The sequence below is a fragment of the Corythoichthys intestinalis genome, chromosome 6, assembly GCF_030265065.1.
Source record: "Corythoichthys intestinalis isolate RoL2023-P3 chromosome 6, ASM3026506v1, whole genome shotgun sequence".
In the NCBI taxonomy this organism is placed as follows: domain Eukaryota; kingdom Metazoa; phylum Chordata; class Actinopteri; order Syngnathiformes; family Syngnathidae; genus Corythoichthys; species Corythoichthys intestinalis.
Window position 1 is genome coordinate 31,543,569 of NC_080400.1, and position 22,962 is coordinate 31,566,530.

At 38.5% G+C, this 22,962-nt stretch overlaps 2 protein-coding genes across 7 annotated transcripts in view; one reads left to right on the top strand and one right to left on the bottom strand.

Moving 5' to 3' along the window:
• slc47a3 (solute carrier family 47 member 3) lies at positions 1-20,606 on the top strand. Of its 4 annotated transcripts, XR_009063517.1 has the most exons (18): positions 1-386; positions 8,913-9,014; positions 9,095-9,163; positions 9,245-9,393; positions 9,480-9,522; positions 9,928-9,972; positions 10,047-10,144; positions 10,581-10,678; positions 11,721-11,834; positions 11,911-11,978; positions 12,052-12,160; positions 14,757-14,832; positions 15,024-15,093; positions 15,168-15,300; positions 16,081-16,168; positions 17,570-17,664; positions 18,152-18,185; positions 18,360-18,373. XR_009063517.1 is itself a non-coding variant. In XM_057839524.1 (17 exons), the coding sequence occupies exons 1-17, from the start codon at positions 258-260 to the stop codon at positions 18,554-18,556; spliced, it is 1,629 nt and encodes a 542-aa protein (XP_057695507.1). In that variant the 5' UTR covers positions 1-257; the 3' UTR covers positions 18,557-20,606. The 4 variants fall into 4 exon arrangements, 3 of the variants coding, with proteins under 3 accessions (XP_057695507.1, XP_057695509.1, XP_057695508.1); XM_057839524.1 differs by lacking the exon at positions 16,081-16,168 and having other exon boundaries at positions 18,360-20,606; XM_057839526.1 differs by lacking the exon at positions 16,081-16,168 and having other exon boundaries at positions 17,608-17,664; positions 18,360-18,472.
• The window catches only part of LOC130917805 (multidrug and toxin extrusion protein 1-like), a 14,280-nt gene continuing 9,063 nt past the window's right edge, over positions 17,746-22,962 (bottom strand). For all 3 annotated transcript variants that reach the window (XM_057839522.1, XM_057839521.1, XM_057839523.1), the window contains one exon: positions 17,746-19,803. In XM_057839522.1, the coding sequence (XP_057695505.1) occupies positions 19,531-19,803 (273 nt within the window). In that variant the 3' untranslated portion in view covers positions 17,746-19,530. The remainder of the gene's footprint in view (positions 19,804-22,962) is intronic.

Here is a 22,962-nt window from a genome sequence, read left to right on the forward strand (position 1 = left end):
TAACCCAGGAAGTAGTTTGTCCGAGTTCGTTTACCAAACCACGCGAAAGCCCTCTACTGGGTGTTAATATTTCATTCATTTTTTTTTTCTATGACCATGTTGTCATTGAACAGTAAATCCAATGGACGTTACCGGCACGAACAGTTGCTCTTTAGACGCCGGTTTATACATGTTTTTTGGGTCCTCTTTTTTATAGTTTACTACGTCTAACCGATAGCTTCCTTCGTCATATTTTACTGGGATATTTAAAAACAAAAATGACGGAATGTGGATCCATGTTTTCCTCCGTATGGAGAGAAGCTCGTCTACTTCGGACAGTACGCTCGCTTTTCCCTGTGGGTTTCACAGAGGAATTGAAAGAAATAGCTATTTTGGCTGCGCCTGCGGTGAGTACACTCACCACAATCCATCGCTAGTCATAAACTGGGATTTATATCCCCAAGTTTTAAGACGAATTCTAGGCATTTTAACAAAAAGTACTCATCTTTTTCCACAAAATAGAATGAAAACCAAAAATTCCAGGTAGAAATTAGGCTATAGCGGAAAATAAGAACTGTTATTTGGCATTGAGACAATAATAAACCTTATTGTTTTTTTTTGTGTTTTTTTTTTTAATCCAAATTGGGATCAGTTTTGGTAGATATTAATGTTTTAAACCACATCTCAGCCATTTAAAAATCTTTAGTACATACTGTACTCTTTATGACATGAACTTCATGTACTTGACGTTTGACCTGACAACTTGACCTTTGACATAATTTAGGCACAGTCCAGGTACTCGCCAATATGGCAAGGCATTGAATTTTATGGCATCATCAGACCAACATCAGATTTCACATACAAGTACTATAAGATGTAAACAACAACATAACAGGTAAAAATCAAACCCAGACATCCTTTTTCATCATCATTCTGATGATGAAAAAGTGATGTCACGATGACGTCATCGCGTATAGCAACGTGTGAATGAATGAATGAATGAATGAGAATGCTTTATTTTGGACATGAGAAAATAAAAGTAATAAAACAAACAAACAAAAACAAAACAAAAAAATAGACAAACCAATTATAATATTTGAGATTAACAGCAACAATATTTAAGATAATAATAGTAATAATAATAAATATTAGAATTTATTCATTGTGTCCAAAAAGGAGTAGGATGAAGCATTTGCTTATTAAAACCTACCCCCTTTTCTATTCCTCAATAATATCAGTCCGCCCTATTTAATTAGGCCTCATATCAACAAAGAAATAATGCAACCATATACATAAGATGCAAGACAAAATAAAAATAAAATGAAATAAAAAGTACCAGCCAATAACAGATATGTGAAAACCTCCTGTATTAAAACCCTTCCTCTTCCCTATACCATGTGAAAACCATGTGTTTGTACCACTTCCTAAACTGGGTCATGCTTAAAACATTGCTTGAGCCCCTCATCTAACTTATTCCACAGCCTTACTCCACGAACAGAAACAAAAAATGCTTTTTAATATAGTCCGTACTCTCTGATGCTGTAAGTGAAGCTCCCCTCTCAAACTGTAATGACCTTCTCTGTTAGAAAACAACTTGTGTATATTGCCAGGAAGTAACATGTGGATAACCTTATACATGAGCTGAGCTCTTTGAAAATGAACCAAGTCCGTGAGTTTTAAAGTTCTGGATTTTAAAACTAATATTTTAGTATGATCCCTATAACCAGCATTATGTATTATTCTTATGGCACTTTTTTGCAAAATGGGTGTCGCCATTTTGAGAGGGGGGCACGCACAGGTAAACATCCGTAGACAAACGTTGTCTGAAATTCATATACTTCAGCTGTGTTTTGTGTCTTTTTTTCATAAAAACGTATTAAACATGACTTACCATTATCACGAGTCACTGCCGACAGACGTGAGGAGGCGATACAACTTAAAATTAGCGTGTATTGGCCTGCAAATCTGCCCATACAAAGTCGCAGCTGATAGCTGGATAAACAATCCAAAGGAATTGCCTGCAGTGGAGTTCGGAAACATCTTCAACTACCTCATAAGTCACCCAGTAAGTTTACCTTCATCAATTACGTGGAATGTGTACTGTGTGGAACTAAGAAAACTGGTAGCATATACGGAGTGATTATTTCTGCCGTAACCGGTAATTCGCTTCCAAGCATTATTTAGCCGTGAACACGTCACAGCAAAATAACCAATTCCCACTAGGCCAATAATATACCGATTGACCGATCAGAGCAGTTTACGGCAAAAGAAAAATAACGCTTTGCGAGTTGTCGGTTCCGGTAATAATAACCACTGCCTAGTCTATTGAATCCGAGCAGGTAATTCGTGAAAAAAAAAATCAATTAAAGTTTACTCACCAGTAATAAAATGTTGGCTGCAAACGTAAACGTGCCTGGTCCACGGAACCGTCTTCTTTTACTGTTCCTCGATTGATTGCTTTCAGCCAATTGCTTGTCCTTTTCTTCTCCTAAGGAAGAATAAGGTACTTCAAATGCGGCTCCGAACTCTTCCTTGTGTTACAACACGCAACACGGCAACTTTTCGTCATTCCGATGGGAAAAAAGACCGCAAATAAGACAAAAGTTCAATGCGTTTGTACTACAATGCTCGACAGAGCAACTGCTTGTGACTCGTGTTTTGCCCCTATTTCAATATGGCGACGCTTTGTTGTGGCTGGTGACGCCATTAATGCCCGGATGTCTGACTGCGAGAATTATGGCTTTGAAAAGTTCTGATGATTGAACATCATCAACAAGTGACCTAAACTAAACACAGCACGCAGCGGTGACGCCACCATGTTGTGTCAGCTTTATAATCAAAAACTGTGACCCAAATAAGTGACTAGGTGCACAGATATGGCTTCTGATCTAAGCTTCCGATAATTCGACAGGGAGAGTTTGAGGTTTCGAGGACCAGAGATGGGTAGCATAGGAAAACTTTTTATTCAAGTAAGAGTAGCATTACTTCTAAATAATATTGTAAATAATGATGATAATAATAATAGTGAATATATAAAATCTATTTTTAAAAATATATTCAAGCAAAAAATTTGTTGAAAATATTTGTTGAAAAGAATACTCAATTAATGAGTAACATTGTAATTAACCGCTCATAATGTCTGATTTTTTAAAATAGTATTTTTTTTCTCAGCAGCACTTCATTTACATGAACTGTTATTATTATACTGTACTATAACCTATTACATGGCCCTATCACGCCAAAAAGATGACACAAAAATAATCGAATTCAGACCAGAACAACACTTGAAATGTCACCCGTCAAAAGAGCATGAGCACCCTTTAGTTGAAAAAAAAAAAACATTGTTACCTCTGATAAAAGCATGTGCCGAAGGTATGATAACCTTAAGCAAAAATATCACTGTCTCACGGTATCACTGTATTGCAATTAAAGCTCTAAAATGTGTTACTTATATCTGGGTTAAAAAAAAAAAAATCCATTGAACAGAATTTTTATTTTTCAAAACATATTGCCAAATTGGAACATAAGTATAATGTTAAGTTAAAAAAAAAAAAATAATAATAATTAAATTAAAATTAAATTAAATTAGAATAAATGAAGTCCTTTAGGTGAGCCTAAACCAACAGCCAAAGCTCAACATTATTATCGTCAGAACAAAAGTAATTGAATTATTGTCCATAAAAAGCATGTGTGTATGACTCATATCATGTTTACATTATACACTCGCTTTCTTACCACAGACAGTTGCCAGAGAGAAAAAACATGTTTTACCACCGCTAGACACACTAAACACACTGGAGTTGCTAACCTTTAATTTTATAAAAATGCGAAATCATATTGGATATATTGCCTCCATTGCAGGCACCCTCCGCAAACATGTTTTACATGTCTGTTGGCCCTCCTCTAAGCCGCGGCCATCTGTAACTTTTCTGTGGCCGAAGTATTCCCATACCTTTGATTTTGTTTTCTTCGATGGGGGAAAAAGTTCAGGAGTTTCACCTCCTCCAGCCATTATGTCGCACAGCTGACTCACTGACACTGAGAAACAACCGGTGGTGGAGGGTTGAGCCTTACAGCTGCAAGCAAGGGATTTCTCCATGCATTTTTGCGACATAAAAAAATAGCTAATACAATGGGGCAAATAAGTATTTTGTCAACCACCAATGGCGTACCGCAAGCAACACGTCACTTCCACTCATTAATATTCATGACATTAGCTACTGTTGCTAAGTAGGGACAAGCCGCCGTTTGTCCCTAATAGGAAATGAATGGAAATCGTGTACGAAGGAGATGTTTACTGAGCTAAACCTACCAATTCTCTCCGAAAATGATGTGCCTGGTGCCAAATTCACTGGCAAAGATGTGGAAGAACATAAAAATGTCCAGTTAAAGAGATGGCTTGAGTGTCGAAGGCTGAAAAAGACGAAAAAAAAACGAGCCGACCTAAGCATAGCTTTAGGTTTTTTATCGACGCGACTGACAATGACATTCTCCTGTTTCAACAAGCTATCCTTTACCATCAGCCCTGTCTTTCTTATATATCCTCTTGTTGTCCTACGTCTCTTACCGTTCTTGAAAGTAATTTAGTTAGTTAGCTTTGTGTAGCGATCGCAAATGCTACTCAGTGACAGCCAACGAACACTTAATTTTTTCATTGATAACACATCTTAATTCTATAATTTATTTACACTTCCCCTTTCCTAAAGTTGTTATATATATAACAGAAACGGTAACAGTGGCAGTCCAATACCATTGTAATTCTTTTCAGGTCATTCATTGTCAGACAGAAGCAGTACGGCACAACGTTACGCCAAAAAATAAGTTAAAAATATAAAAATGGCTTACCTGTTTATCCTCTGAAAAACCATGCCAACCCAACATAATGTTTATTGCATATGAAATGTGAATGGATTCACCGAGCTGGTGTTAAAGTCCGCGCAAGTCTTCACATTATTTCCTCCTGAGTTTTTGGTTTCCGGAAACGTATGAAGAAAACGTCCTTCATGTGTCGTAATGTCTAGAGTCTTTTCTACAAGTTCCAAAAAAGCAATGCGTGATCGGCATGTTCGTTTTTGAAAGATTACCGGAGAATAGTAGCACAAATTACGTTGTGTCTATGCGAGGGCGGGTCTATAATGTCCCACTTCGGCTTTACTTCCGCTTTACGATGCGACGTCACGGTCTAAAAATAGCCTGCGTGCGGTACGCCATTGTGCAAGTTCTCCTACTTGAAAAGATTAGAGAGGCCTGTAATTGTCAACATGGGTAAACCTCAACCATGAGAGAAAGAATGTGGGAAAAAAACAGAAAATCACATTGTTTGATTTTGAAAGAATTTATTTCCAAATTAGAGTGGAAAATAAGTATTTGGTCACCTACAAACAAGCAAGATTTCTGGCTGTCAAAGAGGTCTAACTTCTTCAAACGAAGTCTAACGAGGCTCCACTCGTTACCTGTATTAATGGCACCTGTTATCGGTATAAAAGACACCTGTCCACAATCTCAGTCAGTCACACTCCAAACTCCACTATAGCCAAGACCAAAGAGCTGTCGAAGGACACCAGAGACAAAATTGTAGACCTGCACTAGGCTGGGAAGACTGAATCTGCAATAGGTAAAACGCTTGGTGTAAAGAAATCAACTGTGGGAGCAATTATTAGAAAATGGAAGACATACAAGACCACTCACTGATAATCTCCCTTGATCTGGGGCTCCATGCAAGATCTCACCCCGTGGCGTCAAAATGATAACAAGAACGGTGAGCAAAAATCCCAGAACCACACGCCAGGACCTAGTGAATGACCTACAGAAGGATCGGACCGCAGTAACAAAGGCTACTATCAGTAACGCAATGCGCCGCCAGGGACTCAAATCCTGCATTGCCAGACGTGTCCCCCTGCTGAAGAAAGTACACGTCCAGGCCCATCTGCGGTTCGCTAGAGAGCATTTGGATGATCCAGAAGAGGACTGGGAGAATGTGTTATGGTCAGATGAAACTGAAATAGAACTTTTCGGTAGAAACACAGGTTCTCGTGTTTGGAGGAGAAAGAATACTGAATTGCATCCAAAGAACACCATACCCACTGTGAAGCATGGAGGTGGAAACATCATGCTTTGGGGCTGTTTTTCTGCAAAGGGACTAGGACGACTGATCTGTGTACAGGAAAGAATGAATGGGGCCATGTATCGAGAGAATTTGAGTGAAAATCTCCTTCCATCATTAAGGGCATTGAAGATGAGACGTGGCTGGGTCTTTCAGCATGACAATGATCCCAAACACACAGCCGGGGCAACAAAGGAGTGGCTTCGGAAGAAGCATTTCAAGGTCCTGGAGCGGCCTAGCCAGTCTCCAGATCTCAACCCCATAGAAAATCTGTGGAGGGAGTTGAAAGTCCGTGTTGCCCAACAACAGCCCCAAAACATCACTGCTCTAGAGGAGATCTGCATGGAGGAATGGGCCAAAATACCAGCAACAGTGTGTGAAAAGCTTGTGAAGAGTTACAGAAAACGTTTGGCCTCAGTTATTGCCAACAAAGGGTACATAACAAAGTATTGAGATGAACTTTTGGTATTGACCAAATACTTATTTTCCACCATGATTTGCAAATAAATTCTTTAAAAATTTAACAATGTGATTTTCTGGGTTTTTTTCCACATTCTGTCTCTCATGGTTGAGCTTTACCCATGTTGACAATTACAGGCCTGTCTAATATTTTCAAGTGGGAGAACTTGCACAATGAGTGGTTGACTAAATACTTATTTGCCCCACTGTACCTTAGGGACGGTATGATGGAAAAGTTTTGTGGTTTTGAAACCATGACGTTTTCATACCGCGTTATACCTTGAAACCGGTAATCGGCACATGCCTACTCTGATTGGTATAATGGAGCCATGTGGTTACTGTTGCGATGTCTCATTGGTGAAACTGAGAACCACGGTCGGCATCGCTGTCTAAAATAAAGTCAATATGTAGAATAAAGAGGAAAAATGTAACGACTCTAGTTTAGCCCAAAGTAGCAGAGTAAGAGCAGGGTTTCTTCTTCGCAAATCTACTTGAGTAAAAGTAAAAAGTATTGCGTGGTAAAAATACTGTAAGAAGTACATTTTTCTCAAAAAGTTACTTAGGTAAATGTAACGGAGTAAATGTAACGCATTACTACCCACTTCTGTCGAGGACACATGTATTCATCGTGTGTCGTTTTTTCACGTTACAACAAAAAAGGGTGCGATACAACACTGTAGTCGGCTTTTTAAGTGAGAGGATTTTATCGTCTCATTAAACACATTAAAATCCTTTTTTTTTCCGCTTGTTGCATGTTCTACTTCTGTGTCAGTTACACGTAATAAAGAAATTGGGAACACCATTGTTTGTATTTTGCTTTATTGCTGTTACTGCAGTTGGTGCGGCGCAAGCACTGGCCTTGAGCGCTAAAGCCGAAAGTGGTCCACCCTCTACGGCGACGACAATGAGAAGTAGTGGCGAGAGGTTCTGAAATGAATTTTCTTCCAAAAATACCCATGTCGGGTGGCCCAGTAAGTTAATGCCAGAAACCAGTCTCACATGGCTCCACTTTTGGCTTTTTGGCAACAACAACAACAAAAAAAACAGTGGTATTTAAGGGTAGAATTCCCAAAATCTTTATGTGAATACTGTACGTTTATCTGTGCTGCCTGTCACACAGCAGTGGTGTTGTTCCTGACCATATTCTCTTGCATAAGCGTAACTGACAAAACAGAAAACACAACAGACGGAAAACAATTATTTAATGTGCTTAATGTGACATTAAAATTTGTTTGCTTTTAGACCGGTTTTACAGGATCGTCGACAGGAAAAGCATGGAAACTCACTCAATCTTGATTATAACGTGACGAAACAGCACACAGCAATTGTTACTTACGTCCTCGTGGCCTGTATGGAATATAGCCTTTTTTTCATCAGTGGCGCCTCCAGAAATTGTTCATAGGGGTGGCTAGACAGGACCACTTAAAATCTTGGGGTGGCACACCAATGCCCTTCAAAAAAGATATAGACAGTGATGAGGAATAAAAAAATGTGGAAGCACAGGCATAAGTGAATGACTTTGCTGTGTATAAGGTAACGGTTAAAGTAATGATTATAGACCTGTCTGTCTAAAATGCCATGTTTTTAATCCCCCAGTTATACCAGTGGTAAAGCATTATTTATTATTTATTTATGATAACACTAGCAGGTTTAATTCTTTTTTTTCTAGAGCTGCTGCATATAATTAGTATTTTTTGCTTGTAAGATGTTTACATTGAAAGTTTGCACTTAAATTACTTACCTACTGTGTTCAAAACACGAGAAAATACAGTAATTAAATTACTGCACTTTATTGTTGTCTGTCACTGGAGTTTTATTTTATTATCAGTCCCATCCAACAAAATCACGGTCATATAGTAAGCTTTATTTTTTTTCATTTAAAAAAAAAAAAAAAAAACATAACATTGGTATGAAATTTTGTTGTTTAATCTTTAATCTTTTTTTATATGTTTAAAATGCTGCACGAACACTCACAACAAATGTTTACTATCGTATCGTTTTCACTCTGTATTGAACCGTATCGTTCTTAAGCTGTATCGAATCGTATCGAATCGCTCGGCCTTAAAAATGTATCGTTTTTTTAATCGAATCATAACCTGTGTATCTAGATACATATCGAATCTGCTTCATGCCAGAGATTCCCAACCCTAATTAAAAGGTCCAATAAGCCTCGGTTTAACACCAGGGGGTGCTGCAGCACCCTCAACACCCCGCTTCTCGCGCCACTGTTATACTGACCACTGAGGTGGCCAGTACGGTGGCCCAAAAAATTATATGGGGGGCCGTGGCCACCCCTGGCCACCCCCTGGCGGGGCCATTGTTTTTCATGCTCAAGCGGCTCATTCCTTAAACATTTTATCTGGCTGCACAGTGTCTGGCACATCTCATGGGGCTTTCTGTGAGTTTTATTAGCACCATGTTCTGTGGTCATTTGGGAAGGGTGGAGCTGGATGCTGTATCTCTGGCCATAGCAGTAAGTGTCACGTTACACAACACCGGTCTGATTAATATGTGGATGACGCATGAATAGGCATTTACTTATTTCACCTGCAGGTGGTGAATGTTACCGGCATATCTATTGGTGTTGGACTATCATCAGCGTGCGATACTTTGATTTCTCAGGTATGAGAAATGAAATACTTGTGCATAAAGACCATAACAGCTTTTAATAGCTGTCCTCTGTAGTGACTGATTTATTGTCAGATTTATGGGGCTGGTAATCTATGGAGAATTGGGGTGATCCTACAAAGGGCAATCCTTATCCTCATCCTGGCCTGTTTCCCCTGTTGGGCCTTACTCATCAACACTGAGTCCATTCTGTTACTTTTTGGACAAGAACCAGAGGTTGCCAGGTCTGCCGATTTCTTCCTCTTACATGTTGAGCCTTTTTTTTCCTTTAAAGACATGTGTCTATCACTTTAATTTTTGCTCTCCTCAGGTTGTCTCAGGTTTACGTTAAGATCTTCATGCCAGCACTTCCTGTGAGTATTCAAGGGAGTAACAGAACAATGAACTCACTCTTGAATAATGGTAATGCAATGCAAGAGCTTTATCAAAAACTCGAATGGCCATACTTAGTAGTTTGGGTTTATGTGCCAGGAAAGAATAAAAAAGCGATCGAAGTGGCTTTCAAATTTTGACACTTCACAACCTGAAGTACTGTAAATAAAGCTGTATGAAAGTCTAGTGTTAATGTCTGAAATCTTTTAAAATACATTGCATTGTATTCATGAGGTATTGGTGTCCAAAGAATCCATATCCTATTGTATTCTCATGAAGTTGGTGATTTACACCTCCAAGAGGAACTAAATGTTTCAATGTGGTAGAAGTTTTCCACTTTTCTGTGCATTTTGTGTTCATTAAAATATCGATGTCTTTGTTTACAGGCTACATTTATGTATGAACTGCTAACGAGATACTTGCAAAATCAGGTAACATCAGCTGGTTCTCTACTAAGATACCATTCAAAGCTTTGTAACGTAATAATCTTGATCATCTATTTCAGGGCATCATTTGGCCACAAGTGATCACAGGCTTTGTGGCCAATCTCCTCAATGCTCTCATAAACTACATCGTTCTCTTTTCATTAAACATGGGAGTAGTGTGAGTACTGAATATTGATATTGCTTTGCTTCAACTTGAACGAATATAACATTTCAGCCCCAGATTCAATTTCAATGTAGCAAATTGGCGTTATCATGATTTGACAAAAAAAAATGTTTTAAACGCAAACTAATTCCCCCAAATTTTGTCCATTCTCGACAAAAAATTGTGCCATATGAAAAGTAATAGCAGGGCAATGCTAAATCATGGTGGAGTAGTAATTTGGTGGTGAAAGTTTGATTGCTAGCCCTAAAATACAGAACTCTATTAACTCAAAGGTCGTATCTTATCCAAACATGTAGTTTTTTAAAAATGTTTGTACCATGAAAACTTTTTTATCTGTACGTTAAGAAATGTATAGACTTTGATTCAGAGTTCACTTGGGTCTTGCATTCGTAATGTTTAGCCTTGACTCATTTGCTCTTATCTCTGGTAGGGGTTCGGCTCTTGCCAACACCGTGTCACAGTTTTTCATGGCTGGCATCCTATATGCTTACATGCTGTGGAGACGTCTTCACAAGGGGACCTGGGCAGGTGAGTGCAACATATTGTGGCGGAGCTGTGTTAAAAATGAATATAAATGAATAATTTCTTCAAGATGGTCTTACTGTATGACTTCAAATGGAAGCTTTCATAGTTATTCCATCCAAAACAATGCATTAGAGAACGCCTCAGCAATTGTGGGTGTGACGTCACAACCATAATTGATGATCATACCTAGCTTACTCGGGCTGCCCTAACTAGTATATGCTGACAGAATGACAGAAGCGTCACACGGCAACAACAGAATTATAAAAAGCCTATGGATAGCATACAAGCCGACATTAAAACTTCAATCCATGTAGATGATCCAAGGTACATGATTTGGAGTAAATAGTCATACATTTCCGAACATATAGACAAACTTGATCACTCACGGTACTCTGCTTGTCATGCTTTGTGTGGGATTAACGGCATTTCAATTCCAATCCGAATTTCAACTCAGATCGGATGAACTCAAGTCATCTGAGAATGGACTTGACTGTTGACTAGTTACAATGATGAGTTCGTACACTCACCCTGTCGATAAGCGCCCGAACAATGTAGCTCAGCAGCGAATCTCCAGGTAATGGCCAGTCCTCCACCCTCAGTGGCACATGGATGCTGTCTGTTGACTTCACAGAAAGAAACACAAGATTAAACCAGAAGACAAAACTCTGCTCTGTGTGTGATCTTCTGTTTGGAGATTTTTTTTAGTGGGCAAGGCGAAGGTAGCTGAGAAAGGAGGGCTAATTAGGATCTGGATTTGAATTTACAGAAGAGGGGAAAAAAGGATGTACTTTCATTATTAAGCCTTTTTTGTAGTTTTTTTTTATAGGATTTGTGTCAAAAATATGGTCTGATATCATTTCGCTGCTATCATGTCCAAGCATTTCATAGCACCTTTAAGTGTAGTAAATACAGTACGAGGGAATAAAATCATATTTGAATACCAGTGAATGATGCAAGAGCTCAGCATAGAGATAACATGTTATTCGATATAAATATGAATAAAGCCATTAAAAATATTGTACACATTCTTGAACTGTCACCACAGGTTGGTCCATAGAGTGCCTCCAGGACTGGGGCTCATTCATAGACTTGGCCATCCCCGGCATGGTCATGATGTGTGTAGAGTGGTGGACTTTTGAAATTGCCATCTTTTTAGCAGGTACTGTAGAGCAGCAGATTATATTATATTAGAGTAGGTCATTTACAAAAGAAAATCACATTTTTCCTCTGGATAGGTCTAATAAGTGAAGTGGAACTTGGAGCTCAGTCAGTCATCTATCAACTCTCTAACATTGCTTACATGGTGACTGGAATTCAATGATTTATTCGATATCGATGATGAGAGACTATTGATGCTGTGTGTTTCTGTCTGTCAGTTTCCTTTAGGTTTCAGTGTGGCAGGCACTGTAAGAGTGGGAAATGCTCTAGGAGCTGGAAAAACCCAGCAAGCCAAGTTGTCTGCAAAACTGTCAGTGTTCTGCGCAGGTTAGCCCGACTGTGTAAACAATGTTTCCTTTTTTTTCCCAAAAATTATATATGGCGTAAAACACAGACAAGACTGAAAAAGCTGTTTCTGCTCTTGCACTCCTCTTTAAAAGAAACTGCTGTATTTTAAGCCAAAACAACTGTTGTGTTTGATAGAACAATATGTCTGTAGGCTGCCATAGCAGATTCATGGCACATTAAGCCGCTGAACTATTTTTAATTTGTCCGTTTTACCCTGGAAACCCCCGTTTACAGATGTCGCACAACCGCTTTTGTTTCAAGCCAGCCATAAAACGATGGTAATTAATTTATTATTCAAAATGTCTGTCATTTTTAACTTAGAATCATTAATTGATGTCTTATATTTCGTTTGAAAAAAAAAAAAGAATGAATGAAAAAAAATGGTGTACGTAAAAAAGTCACGGATATCTACCTCATAACTATCGCTTAATTGTATTTTTTTGGTTACTGTCGCATTTTCTCCGATATGTTAGATGATAAATAATCGATCCCAACAAAGAAAAATTGGGAAAAAAAGTTTAAGAGCGTAAATGAAATGAAAAAGAAAATCTCGACCGCTCCTTGATGTCTGCGATTTCTGCATCGTGACCCTTGTTATATTACCATGATTCACCCATAAAATCCCCCCAAAAAATCCAGCTCTGGCCATTCACAGCTTTGTCTTGAAACTCGGTGAAACATGCTACATGGAGTTTTTGGATCGAAACAAGGTAAGTATACGATAATATCTCGTTTAAGTTAAGGCGTCTGTAATTCTGCTCTTGCGTGCTCTCACCTCCAGATAGGGTTTTGCTGTTTAAAAAAATTGTTTTTTAAAAAACAAAAGCCCTTCTGTTCACAAATTTTTTCTTCCCCCAGAAAATTGTGATTTTAAGCTCTCCAATGATGTATCACACGTGCATATCAGACAATTTTGAAATGTGGCCAAACTGGGGGTCTCAGAGCAGAACTTCAAGTCCCCTTAGTGTTTTCCGCCATATATAAATAAGTGTTGATGAAGCACCACTAAATCTTTGGTTTACCAAGTATATTTGTCAAGTAGTACTCAGAAAATTAGAATATCCTGAAAAGGTTGTTGCATTTCATCAATTCAACTTACAGTACTGTGGGGCAAACTTATTTTCCACTCTAATTTGGAAATGAATTCTTTAAAAATTCTTTAAAAATCAAACTGATTTTCAGTATTTTTCCACATTCTGTCTCTCATGGTTGAGGTTTACCCATGTTGACAATTACAGGCCTCTCTAATCTTTTCAAGTAGCAGAACTTGCGCAATTGGTGGTTGACTAAATACTTATTTGCCCCACTGTATAAGGTGAATTTGACATATTAAATGAATGAAGATATTGAATATGAATGATTGAATGCAAATCAATATATTTCTGGCTCAATAAAATTGGTTGGTTTCATCTTTTATGTTAAATTGCCAAAGGTAAACAACTTTTATTTGATATTCTGATTTTTTTGGGTAGTGCTGTATGTTATTTAACTGGTAGTCCTGTAAGATGCTTGTCAATATCAAGTATGAATCCTTAGGTAGACATTTATAATATTTCCCAAAATAAGTAGAGAAGGCACTCAATTTGGTTGAAAAGCTTGCAAGGAGAAAGAGGAAGCTAATTAGCTTCAGCCATCGTTCTAAAAAACTCCTCCTTCCCCCATCTTTTTATTCGGGATAGCCCTAGCAACAAGAGAGGTGCCAACCCTAAAGGGATGGGGAGCAAAGCGGGCGACACCTCTATGAATTTGGTTGGTTATTTGTATGCATGCAGGTGGGATTAATACATGTGTGTCAGCACATTCCAGCAAAGCGAAAACTGTCTTCTTGTTGCCTTTTGAGCTTGGTAGGGCAAGAGTCTTCAAGGCTTCTTCAAGCAAAACATTCCCTCTTCGTATGTGTAATAAGTAAAGCATTTCTTCATTGCAAGTAGCTTTTGATTTGAGCAATTATATCCTAAACATCTCAATAACTATCACATCAAATAGATTTCATGAAGCAATAGCATTTGACAAGTAATAAGTTGCAACAATATGATTTCTTAAATGTCCCAGATAGTTTAGATCTCATTGTCTGTGGCTTGTCCCTTGAAGTTGACCTGTGGAACCTGGGCCGTTTTAAACCGGTCAGAGTGACATCGCAGTTTTATCAAGAACTAAACACGTCTATACACTGTAGTTATCAATCACTAAAATGTCTCTCTACTGCAATCAATACTTATTTGTGAGCCTTCATTGGTAAAATCAAATATTTAATAACCATTTAATAATTATCAATGGTCTTGCATCACTTTATATTTTATTTCAGCACAAATTCTGAGAAGATAAGATTAGGTGTTGATTCTCGTCACTTTAATCATTAGAGAGAAATGTGCTGGGCGTATGTTGAGTACATTATTTTGCCATCAAAGCCATTTCTCAATCTTGATTTGGCATTTTACAGTTTTGGTATAAACAAAAGCAAAACATATTATCATCAGAGTCACTATAGTGCTTGTAGCATTTCACCAAAACCTCCATTTACTTTTTTTTTGTCGAACTTATAATACTCTTACAATAATATTCTTTCTCCCAACAGTATCAGTCTCTATATGTTTTGCGGTCATCATTGGGAGCCTGAGGAATTACATTGCTTATATCTTCACAAATGACGAGTGAGTATATCAGTAACATTTTATTGAAGATTAAAAACCTTTGTTCACGCCAAGAGAAATCATGACCCGGGCGAACTTTTGCTGTAAATATTAACTCTGTAATGCTCCTGGCAGCTGTCTGGCTCATTGATAAACTGCAGAAAATCATGAATATTTTTGCACGTCATGCTGAAAATGCCCTTGTGTAACAGACAAATCCGGCTACTGGTTAGTGATGTTGTGAAGTTCTATGCTCCGTTCTTGCTGATGGAGGCAACTGCAGTAAGCATGTTTATCAAATTAACAGCAAACAGCGAATTGTGCGTTTGCGGCAATCGCCAAGTATGTTTTCACAGTCGGCCGCCGGAGGGGTCATCAGGGGAACAGGAACACAGAAGGTCGGGGCTCTCTGCAGCGTTCTGGGTTACTTTGGTGTGTGTCTACCTGTTGGTGTGTCGTTGATGTTTGCCGCCAAACTAGGAATCAAGGGTATGTGATTTTTTTAAAAATACGGTGATCCCTCGTTTTTCGCGGTTAATGGGGACCCCTACCTCCCGTGATAATTGAAATCCTCGAAGTAGAGGTTTAGCTTCTTTACATTTAAAAAAAAAAAAAAAAAAAAAGGGGGGGGGGTGTTTAATGTATTTACAGTCGTATGAAAAAGTATTTGAACCTTTTGGAATTTCTCACATTTCTGCATAAAATCACTATCAAATGTAATCTGGTCTTTATCAAAATCACACAGATGAAAAATAGTGTCTGCTTTAATTAAAACCCTCCAAACATTTATAAGATTTCATATTTTAATGAGGATAGTATGCAAGCAATGACAGAAGGGGAAAAATAAGTAAGTGAACCATCACATTTATCCGTTTGTGCCCCCCCCCCCCCCTTTGGCAGCAATAACGCTTCCTGTAGCTGCAGATCAGTCTGGCACATCAATCAGGACTATTCTTGGCCCATTCTTCTCTACAAAACTGCTGTAGTTCAGTCAGATTCCTGTGATGTCTGGCATGAATTGCTGTCTTTAGGTCATGCCACAGCATCTCAATGGGGTTCAATAACTTTGACTTTGACTTGGCTACTCCAGAACTTGTATTTTGTTTTTCTGAAGCCATTCTGAAGTTGATTTACTTCTGCGTTTTGGATCATTGTCTTGATGCAACATCCATCCTCTTTTTAACTTAAACTGTATGACAGGCGGCCTCAGGTTTTCCTGCACAACATCCTGATAAACGTTTGAATTCTTTTTTCCATTAATGATTGCAGGTTGTCCAGGCCCTGAGCTAGCAAAACAGCCCCAAATCATGATGCACCCGCCACCATGCTTCACGGTGGGGATGAGGTGTTGATGTTGGTGAGCTGTTTCATTTTTCCTCCACACATGACATTATGTTTTACTCCCAAACAATTCAACTTCGGTTTCATCAGTCCACAAAACATTTTGCCAAAACTTCTGTGGCGTGTCCAAGGGCATTTTTGCGACCATTAAATGAGCAACAATGTTTTTTTTTTAAACAGAAGTGGCTTCCTCCGTGGAGTCCTCCCATGAACACCATTCTTGGCCATAGTTTTACATATAGTTTATGTGTGCACAGAGATATTGGACTGTGCCAGTGATTTCTTTAAGTTTTCAGCAGAAACTCTAGGTTTCTTCTTACCTCTACGAGTATTCTGCGCTGAACTCTTGGCTTCATCTATGGTGAACGGCCACTCCTTGGGAGAGAAGCAACAGCGCCAAACTCTCTCCATTTGTAGACAACTTCTCTGACTGTCGATTAATGAACAGCCAGACTTTTAGAGATGGTTTTGTATCCTTTCCCAGCTTTATACAAATTAACAATCCTTGATCGCAGGTCTTCAGACAGCTATTTTGACTCAGCCATGATGCACATCAGACAATGCTTTTCATCAAGACAATTCTTACCAGGTGTGTTTTTATAGTGGGCAGGGCAGCGTTAAACCACTCATCCTTGATTGGGCACACACCGGACTTTTAAATTGTTTGGTAAAAATGGGTTTCAATTGCTCTTTAAATCTCCTTAGGCAGAGGGTTCACTGACTTATTTTTCCCCCTTCTGTCATTTTTTGCATGCTGTTCCCATTAAAATATGAAAACCTATAAATGTTTCTGTGGTTTTAGTTAAAACACACTGTTTTTACATCTGTTTGATTTTGACAAAGATCAGATAACATTTGATGATTTTATGCAGAAATGGGAGAAATTCCAAAACGTTCAGATACTTTTTCATACCACTGTATTCGGATTTAGCATTGAAAAGAGATACATGTAAAACATGATTTTCCCCCTTTTTTCACCAAAGTATAATTATTAAATGCTTCAGTGAGTCCTCTCAAATTAACTCATGCTGCGTCGACCAGCACACAACACAACACTATGAGTTGCCATACCACACTACAGCCAATGTTTAACAAGTTAAACGAATCGGTGCCTTTTAAAGGTAGTACTCTCAAGCTTCCCTGGCAAGTTCAAAGAAGCTCCCTTGTCACTCATTGTTAACTTTAACCAGCTGCAGCTGCCTGGTGAGAAAGTAAAGCTTCAGAAGGCAGAGTGAGAGGCTGTACATGATTGGATGGGGCATCTCTATAAAATCATGCGTTTATTTATTTTTTAATTAAAAAACAATCCATGATGGACTGAGGCCGCGATGTTTGAAGCACGATTTAGTGAGGGATCACTGTATAATTATTAGATTATTTTCACATCCTTAGCTTTGTGATGTTCTGTTGTTTGCAGGCTTGTGGACAGGTTTCTGTTCCTCTGTGTCTCTGCAGAGCTGCTTCCTGGTTGCTTACTTGGCAATAATGAACTGGGACAAAGTTACACTTGAGGTAATGCTTTTGAGATCTATTTTCTGCAAATAATGTGTACAGTGGTGCTTTGAATAATATTTTATCAGAGACCAAGAACAAACATGATATATTATAGTAATAACAATAAAATGGAGAACAACAGGCTAATAGGCATCTCTTAATGTAACACATTTTCAGTTATTCAACTTTAACTACTGTACAGCCTAAACAGAACATTTACCAAACTCTAGATTACACTGTCAAATCAAATAAAGTCTTCATCTTTAGTATTACTTCAACTTACTACAACTCTGCCAAACCTGCCTTGACTTGAATTGTTTGCTGCCTACAGTGCCGTGGATCAATTGTTGTTTACATTTCCTTCAAAAAAAAAAATGCCTGTACAGTGAATAGTATCTTGAAAAATTTTAAAGGTTACTTAAATCTCAATGTACCACTGTATTATTAGTATTATTATTGTTATCACCATTGTTGTAACTATCCACTGATTTTTTTTCCCATCCAGGCTCAGATTAGAGCTGGTGTGAACAGGACGTCAGGTAAATTTCAAACGATGTTTTTTAAACTGTTTGCAAAATCAAACTAGCATATGAAATGCAATATCAAGTTAAGAATAGAAGAGAAATTTAAAAAAAAAAACACACAACAGAAATATCAGAAGTTGTTTAAATGACTGACATTTGCGACTAATTTATGCCCCTTGTCCACTGTAGATGAAGATGGCCAGGAAGAAAGCGACAGCAACATGTCAGAGCTGCAGTTCATCGACGAGGACGCGGGAATCGGGATAACCCAGTATCGCGGCCGTAGGAATTTATTCCTGCGTCGTGGTCTCGTCGGGGTCCTCATGCTTTTCATTCTGGCTGCCGGGATCGTGCTCAACCTGCTTTTGAGCAAGCTGATCACGTGATTTGACATTTGTCACATCCATTGAAGTTCATTGGGATTAGATTGACATTTTATGAATTCCGGTTGTGCCTATTGACCGCTCATCTATTTAATGAAGCATAACCGTTTTATACTGCTCCGGTAACAATGCTCAAGACAAACATACATGATACAAAATAAATTGTTGCAAGAAAAATGATGAATGCAGTGCATTGATCCATTAATGCACCGTATAATCCGGTGTGCCCTATGTACAGGAGAAAAAAAACTCGTTCACTGATGCTGCGCCATACGATTTGGTGCGTCCGAAAAATGCGGATGTAAACTACTACTAGTCAAAGAGCTGCAGTTATAAATGACAAAATCTTGCAAAATTCCACACGATCGGGACATTTAATTACATTTGTATTAATGTATTTTTATGGCACAAAATATCAGTGATTAAAAATACTACCATGTATTAAATTTGCTTTTCAAGAAAAAATGGAATATTCCCTACTTTATTTTACTTATAAACTACAGGGCTGTCAGCAGGATCTGATGTTGCGCTATGGAACAAAAATATATGCATGTGTACATCTTAAACAGAAAAAATATAAACAGGCCACCCCAAAAATAAATAGAAACAAAGTAGTAATATTAATTATATAATAATAATATTAATCCCTATTCTTGATTTTGAGCAATACATACCAATTTTTACTGGTATTCCTATAATGGGAAAAAAAAGAAACTATTTGTAGCGACGGTGCACTTTTTGAGAATCCTAATAAATATACAGTATGTACTGCATGTATCGCATACTGTATGTATAGCGTGTGTGTGTGTGTCTATATATATGTATATATATTATACAATACATACATACAATAAATTTGGTAAATTATCACAACTATTAAATATACAAATGACTGAAAAACATTATTTATACAGCAGTTGCCTCTAATACTAAACTATGATTTACATAAATATGACAAGCTTTCCATGACCACAGGATTAATAGTGTGTGCTATTGCCCCATTCTATTGCAGTCAGATTACTTTTGGAGGGCGGGGCCTCCGGGAGAGGTACCAGCAAGTACACGCAGGTGCCGATTGCCAGCAGAGCGATGGCAGCCAATAGCGTGAGACCTCGCCTGAGCAGCAGCTGGCTCACTGGGAGCTGGTCAGCATTAACCTGTTGCTGTGGTACTGCGTTGGCCTCCCACATGACGGGCTGGTACTGTTCCTGTTCGGCCACATGTGTATTTTTTTGGGCACGCTTCACAGCCTGGAAATACAGAAAAGATTGCAATTTCTGTTGCAACTACTCACAAATACTGACAAGCATGTGAACAAATTGAATCAATTAATTTTTGTAATGTAGACCATGAAATTTTAAGTTCTAATCATGAGAATCAAGTAAAAATGAAATATTTTAAAATTTTACTGCGTGACTGTCCCCTTAACAAAATTATTCTCCTAAGGTATGAGTACAAAAGCACAGCGCAGCTTTCCAAGTGAGGTTTAAAAAAAAGTCATCTTGCATTACAAAATTAATATTTAGACTTGCTTCTCATTTCTTTGACTCCCACCCCCAAGCCTGTTCGAACTTTGGTTCCCATAGAGAGCTTTCCGAGTCATATTTGTATCCGTCATGGAATGTGAGCAGGCAGGTGGTGAGTGACCCAAGTGCAGGGAAAGCGAATCGAGGCAGAAAGGCGGTGCAAAAGTAATTTAATTACAGCAGACAGAAAAACAAAGTATAAACCAAGACTGTGGTGATCCCAAAAAACACAGTAGCAAACAAAACCCAGGGTATTGACAAAAGACCGGATTCAAAAACGTACTTACTTACCACAAGGGCTGAGACTTAGGAGCGGACAAGAATTAAGAATGAAGACAATGTCGCGACAAGACTCAACAAAAACGGGGAGCTTATTTAGACACGGACACAGGGTAACAAGGCAACGAGGAACAGTTGGGTGACACAGGAGGATGTAGGTTGGACCATACACTAGTAGCAGGCATAACCGCTAATATCAATGGGCAACCACAGGGACAAGTCACACTAGGAGGGAAAAAAAAACACAAAACCTAACAGCATCTTCCTCAACTGTCCGCTGTACAACTCAGTAATTAACAGACCATGTAAATCAGAAAATTTAAAAGTCAAATAGTGTTTCTGCTCTCACACTGTTTTGTTTACAAGACACTGGTATCTTACTGTGATTGTGTCATTTGGAGCGCCAAATTGAATACTCTAACACCTTTGTTTCAAGGGCGTATGTTTGGTCTCAACATTGGTAGGGAAGATATGGCATAACCTGCATGTACACTTTTTGCTGAGGACGGGACAATCTTAATGATCAATGCAAAATAAATCTGTATTGACTTATACTTTTATGTGTATTGGTTCAGCCTACAATAACAAACATTTGTTTTCAAAAATTACTAAAACATTTTGAAAACTTCCAGGAAAAATGTCTGGATTTTATGAGCAAATTTGAATTGCGTTTTTTGAACATAAATTATATAATCATACACAATAAACTACCTACTAGAGTTTTATGTTAGGCTAACTCTGATGCGGGTCAGACTTTCAGTAGAAAATTAGCGTTGTGTTCCCCACCTCCAAAACATTGGCGTCTTTTAAAATTACATACAGTGGCTGCTGCTGGCCGAAAAAAAACCTAATATCCCTCCTCTTCAAAGGGGATGGAGGAGGCGGCATTTTTTTTCACAGGTATTTCTTTTGGGGCTGTGTGAGTGTGCGTGTGTCAGGGTTTGGTCAAGTGATCAGCCAATGAAACATGCGTTTGAGGTGGGAAAAATGGACCGACACATTCAGCAAGTGAAAAGTGGTAAATGTAAGTTTGAACATTATGATAATATAATGAATATAATGAATAATGTTAAGCTAACTCAGATGCAGGTCGGACTTTCAGTAGCAAAATTAGTGGTGTGTTCCCCACTTCCGCAACATTTCTTATAGTGACTGCTGCTGGCTGAAAAAATCTATATATCCCTAATATCTAATGGGTATGTGTGTGCGTATGTGTGTAGTCATCAGCCAATCAAATGGGCTTTTAGAAGAAAAAAAATGGACCAACACATTCAGCAACTGAAAAGGGGTGTCAGTTTGAACGTGATGAAAATAGTTATGAATATAAAGAATAATGTTACGCCAACTCTGATGAGGGTCGGACTTTCAGTAGCAAAATTAGTGGTGTGTTCCCCACTTCCACAACTTTGACATCTTTTTACATTTCTTACAGTGGCTGCTGCTGGCTGGAAGAAAAAAAACCTTCTAATATCCCTAATACCTAATGTCTGTGGGGGGGTGTGGGAAGGGGGGGGGGTCAAGTCAACAGCCAATCAAATGTGCATTTAGGAGGAAAAAATGAAAACACTCAGCAAGTGAAAAAGGGTACCTATAAGTCTGAACATAATGAAAATAACTAACTTAATAATAGTGGGTTCAGTTACAACAATTAAAACATATGGAAAGACATTCAAAATGACCTGTATAACTGAAGTCATTATATTACGCAAATAAGGTTGTTCAAAAGTTGGTGGGGACAATTTAAGCATCCTGAAAAGTTGCTAGTGTTTTGTCCCTACCGTCCCTATGCAAACCTACGCCCTTGCTTTTTTTGGACTGGACACTTCTTTGTTTAATGCAAAGTTGCCGAAACGAGATTCAAAGTAATACCTTTCACATGCCAACACCACTGTTGACAGAGCTACTGTGCATTAAAAAACAAGTAATAATCATGAATAGGAGTACGGTACATGGAAGAACTCAAAGGAGGCAGCTGTTGGTACTGGAACACATTTGCAGAGCACTTGTACGTACTAGTATACATTCAGTGGATAGTTGTTTGGAAGCAGTGTTGTTTTCGTCAACGATGATGATAATGAAAATATTCCGTCAATGACGACGTCACGATGATGAGCTAAAAACGCATCTCCAGAGACTAAAAAGAAAGATGGATGCCAGTTGTCGTCTGACGAGACGAAAATTTTCCATAGTTTCCGTCATAAGTTCGCTTTTTAGCAGTGTTTGGTCGTGTCAGTCATGTGACATGCTGCCCCTCCCCCCACACTCCGCCAGTAAATGGTGTTAAACTTGTATAGCGCTTTTCTACCTCTTAAGGTACTCAAAGCGCTTTACACTACATTGCCATCTACCTACTGGTGACACAGCACCCAGTAACAATCAGAACTTCTTAAATTCCAGGATGTCCCGCGCAATCCGTAGCAACCCTTATCCCAACTGTGAATCATGTTGGAAACAGCCTTGTAGTATGGGTGTGCTTAGCTTCCTCAGGGCCTGGACAGCTTGCCATGATCAATGAAAAAAATTAATTCACAAGTTTGTCAAAAATCAAAAGCAGGGGGGGGAAAGTGATGGTATGTGTCCAAGGGCTTTCGTAACAATAGTGTT